At 61.6% G+C, this 7,628-nt stretch overlaps 1 protein-coding gene and 1 long non-coding RNA gene across 19 annotated transcripts in view; one reads left to right on the forward strand and one right to left on the reverse strand.

Annotated features, from left to right (window-relative positions):
• Positions 1–202: 202 nt before the first annotated feature.
• The window catches only part of LOC115288558, a 21,899-nt gene continuing 14,473 nt past the window's right edge, over positions 203–7,628 (forward strand). For 2 of the 15 annotated variants that reach the window (XM_029935969.1, XM_029935970.1), the window contains exons 1-2: positions 542–735; positions 2,891–2,964. In XM_029935969.1, coding sequence (XP_029791829.1) covers positions 618–735; positions 2,891–2,964 — 192 coding nt within the window. In that variant the 5' untranslated portion in view covers positions 542–617. Of the gene's footprint in view, positions 320–380; positions 417–541; positions 736–2,890; positions 2,965–5,978; positions 6,127–7,628 lie in introns of those variants that run through there. The other 13 variants (XR_003907093.1, XR_003907074.1, XR_003907094.1 and 10 more) reach the window with 13 other exon arrangements.
• LOC115288560 overlaps positions 1,398–7,628 on the reverse strand; it is a 9,010-nt gene continuing 2,779 nt past the window's right edge. For 2 of the 4 annotated variants that reach the window (XR_003907095.1, XR_003907096.1), the window contains exons 2-6: positions 3,887–3,937; positions 3,527–3,636; positions 2,868–3,112; positions 2,375–2,510; positions 1,398–2,136 (exon numbers count right to left, since the gene is read on the reverse strand). This is a non-coding gene — a long non-coding RNA (uncharacterized LOC115288560). The remainder of the gene's footprint in view (positions 2,137–2,374; positions 2,511–2,867; positions 3,113–3,526; positions 3,637–3,886; positions 3,938–7,628) is intronic. The other 2 variants (XR_003907097.1, XR_003907098.1) reach the window with 1 other exon arrangement.

Genomic DNA, 7,628 nt, shown 5'->3' on the forward strand with positions numbered 1-7,628 from the left:
CCCAGCCCTGGAAACTAGGCCCCGAGTGGCTCCCCCTCCTCTGAGAACAAGATAATTTATCTCCCACTTTGAGTCTGTGGTCCCACCCCTCTCGTCTCCCTGTCTAGACTTCCCAGCGCCCCTGCGAGCGCTGGCCTTCGCCGCCCCCACCCCGCCCCCTCCCTCAGCCCCCAAGTGTCACTTTGTCCTTCACAACTCAGAGGTGGACTTGTGATTCGCCCGGCTGACGGGGACAGGGGTTGGGGACACCCTGAAATGACAAAGTGTCCCCCGAGGGGGCCTCGCCGCACCCCCAACCCGGGACGCTCTGAGTCTGAAGGTCCGTTTGACCTGGCGGGAGACAGGGGACCTCACGCTCCGGGGAGGAGGGTGGCCTGGAGGAACAATGGCTTCCCTCACCCCTTCTTCTGCCTCAGGTTAGAAGAGGCAGCGGGAGGGGGGGGACGGCGGGCGGGCCCACAAAGCCCCCTTCCCGCGTGGCACGGGAGAGGAGGGGGCTTCCGCGGGCGGGCTGTCATTCTGGTGGTCGTGGGGTCTCCAGGCCCGGGCAGCACCCCTTCTCCGCTGCCTTCCCGGGAGAGCGGAGAGAGAAAGAAAGAGGCGAGCGGAATTCCTGAATGGACAGACCGATGCTACGTCACGGCCGCGTCCCCGCCGCGGGAGGCTGGATGGGAGCCGGAGAGGCAGTCGGGCGGGCGGCCGGCCCGAGCCGGCGCTCCTCCTCCCAGAAGCCGGGTGAGTGGCCATCGAAGAGGGTCCTTGCTGCCTCGGCCGTCTGGGCTGGGGTGGGGTGGGTCTCCTAAAATCAGTCGGGGCGCCCTACGTGGCCCACTGGCTAATGGAGGCGGGCGCGACAATCAGGGAAAGGAAAGGCTGATGAAAGATTTGGGGGAGGGGGACCAAGGGGGGCGGGGCAGGTGTGTGGAGAGTGGGTCGGCAGAGCGGGGTCTCCCCTGGGGTTCGGGTGCCCAGGGCAGCGGCCACGGCGGCCGCCAGCGCGGCTCCGGCCCCCTCCTCCCGTCAGCCCTGGCAGCGGCCACGGAGACAGCTCACCAAGTTTGTCAATGGGATTCAGGGGGGCTTCAGGGTCACGGTGCTACTGATCCTATTAATCCGCCCCTCCCTCTAGCCACCAGACGGCCAACATCTTAATGCTGGGACCAGAGGAGGGGCGGGAGGGGAGGCGAGGGCGCCTGGGAGGGGACAGCAACACGGTTCTGTGGTTCTGTGCGTGGGCTCCCGACCTTCCTCCCTCTCCTGGCGCGGCCTCTCCGCCCTCCAGACTTCAGTTCTGGGGAGAGGACAGAGTCTGAGGGACGGGCCAAAGGGGACGGGGCCGCATTCCCACACAGTGGAGACAAGAATTAGGGGAAAAGCCAAAAGCATTTTGTAGAATTTAAATTAATTTAATTCCCCTTCATCCCTGCCCCCCTAGCGGGCAGGGGGGAAGGGGTTGCGGGGGCTTAAAGGCAGTGAGGTGTCAAGAGACCCGCTGCACCCTCCCTGGTCCCATTGGACGCTGTCCTTAATTTCTTGCTTTTTTCAAGAAGGCCCAGGGGATGTAGAGGGAAGACACAAGTCGCACTCCTGTCCCTGCCCACATGGGGCATCCTGGGAGACGGGCTCGGGGGGCCACCGTGGGGCAGTGGGGGCTGGAGGCCCCCAGACTCTTTCTGGTCCCCCAGAGGCCAGATTTGTGGGGGAGGCTGAGACCGCGGCTCATCAGACACACACACACGTCCCGTGCCTCCCAGGCCACACCTTGTGGTCACTGTCGTGTGTATGTTTGGGGACAGGGGCCTCAGCAGGGAGAGGCACCCCCAGGGACCCCACAACTCTCTCTGATGAGGGCGGAAGGAGCCAGAGGTCCCCAGCTGTGTCTGCGTCCATTTTCTAGGGAGCCGGCATGCTGCTGAGGGTCAGCCCCTCGGTCAGGTGGCCTGAGGATCATTTCAGAGGAAACCTCCCTTTATGCAGGCGTGGGCTGCCAAGGGAGGCTGGGGGCCGAGGGGGCGTTCTTGGGGCGGGGGAGGGGATTCCAAGCACTCCTTCTGGAGATCGGGCTTGGAAGTGAGGCTCCCTCCTGCCTCCCAGCCTTCCTTACTGTGATTTCCTGCGTTAAGGTAGATTCGCTTCCTGATTAAAAAAAGAAGGTGAGGTAGTTGTGGAATTGAGTTGGAGGCAGAAGGATTCACCACCTTACCCCCCCACACACACACACACACGTGCGCACACCCACATGCACACGCAAATACACCCCTTAGTGTTTTAGGAGCTGGGTCACCCATTTCATTCCCCTAAATTAAAATTTAGCCTGAAAGCAAAATCTGGGCTTTCATTTCATTAAATTGAAAAAGCTGCTTTGTATCCTTACCTCTCGTGCCCGTGAGCCGGAGCGGAGGCGGGGAGAGAGGGGCCACAGGACCTGCTCCTGCAGCTCGGAGCGTGAGACCGCTAGGCCCGCTGCATCCGAAGGGCAGGGCACCCCACCGCCTGTGACGCACTTGGATCTGGACGGACAAAAACAGGGGCTTGCCCCCAGATCTTTCCTTCTGTCCGGAGCCGTGGGGGCTGCGAGGAGAGGGTGTCCCCCGGGCCAGGGGCTACTCCTTCGGACGAGCGAGCGCCCTTGCTTCCCTTCGGATGGAGGCAGAGGAGGCTGCGGCGAGGGGGGGCTGGGGACGTGGGTCTGGCTGCCCAGGGCCCTGCCCTCCTGCACATCTAGGCTTTTCTCTCCCAGCTGCCGCCCTGTGCTGCCTGGAGGGCTGGTGACGGACGAGGGCCGGACTGTGGAGGGGGGAGGGGGAGGGGGAGGGCGGCAGGGAGACTGGGGGACGGGCGCTCTAGGGCCACTCCAGGACCATAACCTTCGCATCCTCCTCCTTGACAGGCTGGGCATCCAGGAAACAGCGGCCTCGGTTCCGTGTCATCCTGTCATCGTGGGCGGCCACCTTGGCTTTTAGGGTATTTATTTTCTTATTTGTTGCTCTCAGTGGAGGAGGGGGGCTGGCCCTGTATTGCCTCTGTGTTCTCAGTCTCCGACCTCTTCTCGGCACCCTGCCCCTCGCCGCGTGCGGGCCTTGACTTTGCTTCTCTCTGATGGCTGTAAGACCTGTGGAGTCAGGGGTGGAGGGAAAGGAGTGAGGGAGGAGGGCCCTGGGGATTCGGGGACCCTCCCCTTGTCTCAGCGGCTCCTGAGGGCACAGGCGGCGGCAGCGGGGGACCCCGGGGAGGTGCAGAGTCCTCTGTACCTGGGAGACCGAGGTGAGGAAGGAGAGTGGCCGGGCCATGGGGCGTGGGGATCCCTGCCACAGGCACGTGAGGGTCCAGCTCACACCGGTGCTGGGGGTGCCGAGGACACATCCCCGCATTTTTCTTAGTGCACAGGTTTCTGTGTGTGCGTGCGTGTGTGAGTGTGTGCAGTCACGGTGCCCTTACACACCCGCCCTTTTGCCCCACAAGGAGACCACTTGCTGCAGGCAGACCCTCTGCCCACCCTCTGCCGTCTCTGCCACCTTGTCCTCACCTCCTGGGCTCCGGAGCGCTCTAGGCCAGCGCACAACCTGTGGGTTCAAGGGCGAGCTGGGGGCAGGCGGGGGCAGGGCTCAGAGAGGCCTGAGGAATCCTCAGTCTGTCCTGGGGGGAAGGGAAGGGCAGGCGGCAACCCCAGGGACACCGTCTTCCAGGTTCTGGCCCCAAGCCCCCGAGCCTCCTCTGCCCACACGGCGGTAGACAGATTCGCCTCCCCCAGACCAGCAGCACTTCCCCCCTGCCAATTCCTGCTTTTCCGTGTCACTATCCCACAGACAATGCAAACATTCTGTAGCAAGAGAATCACGTTGACAATGTTCGTAATAATGTGCACGCATAAAGCAGAAATAAATACCTGAACCTCCTCCAACGGCCGCTTTCATCTGTGTCCTCAAGGCAAACTCATCTGTTGACCGAAACAAAGAAAAAATACGCTTTTTATTAATTACCTGAATATTTCAAGAGAGTGGCTTAATGCCAAAAGGGGTTCTGGACCCAAATTATACAAATCTGTCTGAAAGCTGCACCCAGAAGGGCCCGATTCAGGCCATGTTTTTCTCTACGTGGCTTCTTCAGGCGTAGACAATGGGTGGGCAGGGGGGCCGTGGCGACGGGGCTGGGGACAGGCACTGGCGAGGAACACAGGCTCCAAGCTGACCGAGACGTTTCCAGGGACTGGGGGGGGCTCTCCCCACAGCACCCCAGAATCTCGCTGGAAGGGCCAGGGGTGGGGTCTGCAGGCCGTGCCTCTCGAGAACATGGACCGCGTGCTGTGGGCCCAGGTGGAGGCCATTTTGGGGAGACTAAGGCTGGCAGGCCAAGCAAAGGGGGCCCTAAGGACCCCCCAGCGGCAGCCTCTCTCGGGCCTGCTGTGCCTGACCCTGGGATAGCAGAAGGGTGGTGCCCTGTGGGCAGAGGGGCTGCTGCATAGTGACTAACGTGCGCGCACACACACACACACACACACACACACACACACACACACACACCCTACCCTCACGTGCGGATCCCACGCAGGACACATTTTGACAACACTCCCCCCGCCCTGCACCCATACCGCCTGAGAGCTGGCTCCTGGGCGCCCACTCCCCCTCAGGCGCCGAGTCAAATCCCCGAGGCCCCGGAATGCCTGTGGCCCAGCCTCCGGCCTGAGGGTGCTCTCATTTGCTCCCCACCCAAGTAGTTTCCTTTTGGAAGCTGGAGTCGGGGGCTGGGTACGCAAACCAAGCCCAGCTAAGGTGCCGGCAGGGAATTGGGGGAATTCTCTACTTCTGTCCTGCTTCCGCTGCGTCCCCCTGGGACCGAGACCGAGGAGGCCCCTCTCCCCCGGCCCCGGAGCGGGAGCCCTGGGAGTGAGTCTGCCCCAACAACACCCTGCAGAAAATTGCCTTCTCAGGAATCTGGACGGAGAGGGTGATTCCAACTTCAACTAATCCCCATTCTCTCTTGTGGGGGCTCCTTAAGTGTGGCTGCTCTGTCTGGGCGGACGGGCCTCTGTGGGACCCGGAGCCGCAGCAAGAAGCGGGCTCTTTATCCAGCAATTTGGGGGAGATTTGGAAATGTACCCATTTCTTCCCAGACCTCAGTTTTTCGGAAGGTCCAGCTGAGTGTGCTTTTGGCCAATGGGGGGGAGGGTGGGGGTGTCCCCATTGGTCAAGAAACCTTTCTGTGTCTGCCTCCCCCACCCCCACAAAATTACAGCAGATTCGTGCGGACCCCGCTGCAGCCGGTGGGCTCCAGGGCGAGGGGCGGAGGGGTTAAGCCTGGGCCCACTGAGGGGAGGAGGGCCTGGTGGGCACTGGTGACAGAGGAAAGAGGAGCAGAGCCTGTTGGCTAGCGGAACGGTCAGCTCTTTCCCACATGTTGGCCCCGACCCCCCAGGCACTGGGTGAGGGGCATAGGAGGAGGCCGACAAAGTTCGCCTAAGGTGCTTTTAAGGGATCTTGCAGGGACGCGGGGTGGGGGTGGGGGCACATGGGAGGATATCTGGAGGGGAAGTTGGTGTGTGTGTGTGTGTGTGTGTGTGTGTGTGTGTGTAGCGTAGGCCTGTTGAGGGTTACTGGAATGTCTAGAGGGTATTGGGTATCTCATAAGGGAGTGTGAGGTTGTGTCCCTGAAATATTTGGGGAGGTCTGTGGGTAGGAAGATGGAAGGCTGGAGGGGCCTGATTTGGAGGGTGCATTGGAGGAGTGCGTCGAGCAGCGTGCCCATAGGGGGGTCTATCTGCGAGACTGTTCGGGGAGGTTCCAGTTTTCTGCAACTGAACTGGGGCGACAGAGACCCCAGTGTCCGTCCCCCCTCCCGATGCTTCATTCTGAGTCCTAGGGGCCCCGGGAGGGGCAGGCGGAAAGAAAGTAGACCATGGACACTTTGTCTGTTTTCTTCTTTCCCCGCTGTTGGCTGGCGTGCTCCCAGGTCTGAGAGGGTAAACAGTAGATGCTGTGGAAGCGTTTAGAAAGCCGTTCCCTCGGGTAAGGGTCCTGAGACCCCCTGGAGGCTGACAGAGGGAGAAAAAAGCTATGCCAAGCCCGTCCTGAGAACGCCCTGAGACCCGGGGAAGTCAGGCGTCTGCTTCAGCTCCGTGCTGCTGCTCGGGTAGGAAAGCTCCGGCCCCTGGCCTTTATCCTGTTTCTAAATGCCCCGCACCTCACAATCGTGTAGCGACTATTCAGACTTTCTCCCGTCTTTGAGGGATGCATAAAATGAAACCCACTGGCCATTGGGTTACATCTAACCAAGGTGAATAGTATTCAGGCTGGGCTTTGTCCTAGACTGTGCAGGGGCGAGGCCCTGGATGAGGGTGGATGAAACAGCCTGCGCGGGGACCCCAGCACACCTGGGCGGGAATGGTGTCCCAGGACCGCAGGTGATGGGGACTCGCCCTTATGAAGCAGACATACAGGCTCTGGGTATCTAAAGCCATAGGATTTTTTTTTTTTAGAAAAGGGGCCGAGAGTAGGGTGGTTGGAGGGGTGAGGCAACTCGGGGCGGAATTTGCCGAGCAGAGCACCGAGACTCCGCTAGGGACCCTCTCTCAGGGACCGCCCCAGGCAGAGAGACCCAGATTCCCCCGGCTGGGAGGCTGGGCGGCGCGTGCTTCCCGGGCTGGGGCCTGCAGTATCTGATTCTCTGGGCCAGACGGGGGGCTAGGTCAGAGAAGCCCGGAACTTCAAACCCCAGCTCTCCAGAGGCCTGCAGCTGGAGCCGAAGTGGGGGCGCAGGGCTCTCCGTTGGAGGCTCACCAGGAGGGGGAAGGGCGAGAAGGTGGTAGCAAGGGCCTCTGTGGTTGAGTCAAGTCTGCGCCCAAGTTAATGCCACCTTCAGCCTCCAGCTCCTGGAACCTTGGTGCAGCGAGCAGGTTCAAGGGACATTCCCGTTGCTGCACAGTGGAGAGGGAGGCCCAGTCTTGCTCAGACCCCGAGTCCCTAACTTCCAGAACCTTTCCCTCACTGTTTTGGGTTGAAAACCAACAAGAGAGGTTCCCGCCCGTCCTAAAAGGTTAGGATCCCAGTCTGGAAGGGATCAGAACACAGACACAAAGAATATCCTGGGCAGAGGCGACAGCTGGGGGTAGAATCTCGTTATCTGGTTCTTTTTGGTATTTCACGATCTTTCCCCGTCTCTGCCCCCCCACTCCACCCCACGACCTGGTGCAATGTATCCAGGGCCCAGGTGGAAAACGTAGGACCTCCAGAAAGAGGGAGGGTTGAGATCAAAGCCGCAAACGGCAGTGGATGGGAGATGGCAGGCGGGTCTTGGGGTGGGTGAGGCAGCGGGAGACTGGGAATCGGCACACAGAGGTAGTAGTTCCTCCCCCACTCCATTCTGGGGGGAGGGGCGCCCCAATTGCGCGCTCCAGCTCTTCCAAGGCAGGGGAGGGGCGGGGCCGGTGGGGAGACGAGGAGGTGACGTCAGACTTGGCGGAGCCAATCGGGGGCTGGCCTGGAGAGGGAGCGTGAAAGGATGAATGAAAAGTCCGGAGCCGGAGCGCGCCCAGGCCAGAGCCGCGGCCGCCGCGGAGGCGGGAGCTGGGGAGGCGAGGCCGGCGAGACCCTGCTGGCCGCGGCTCGGCGGAGGCTGGGATCCGGGGGGCGCCT

The sequence above is a fragment of the Suricata suricatta genome, chromosome 3, assembly GCF_006229205.1.
Source record: "Suricata suricatta isolate VVHF042 chromosome 3, meerkat_22Aug2017_6uvM2_HiC, whole genome shotgun sequence".
In the NCBI taxonomy this organism is placed as follows: domain Eukaryota; kingdom Metazoa; phylum Chordata; class Mammalia; order Carnivora; family Herpestidae; genus Suricata; species Suricata suricatta.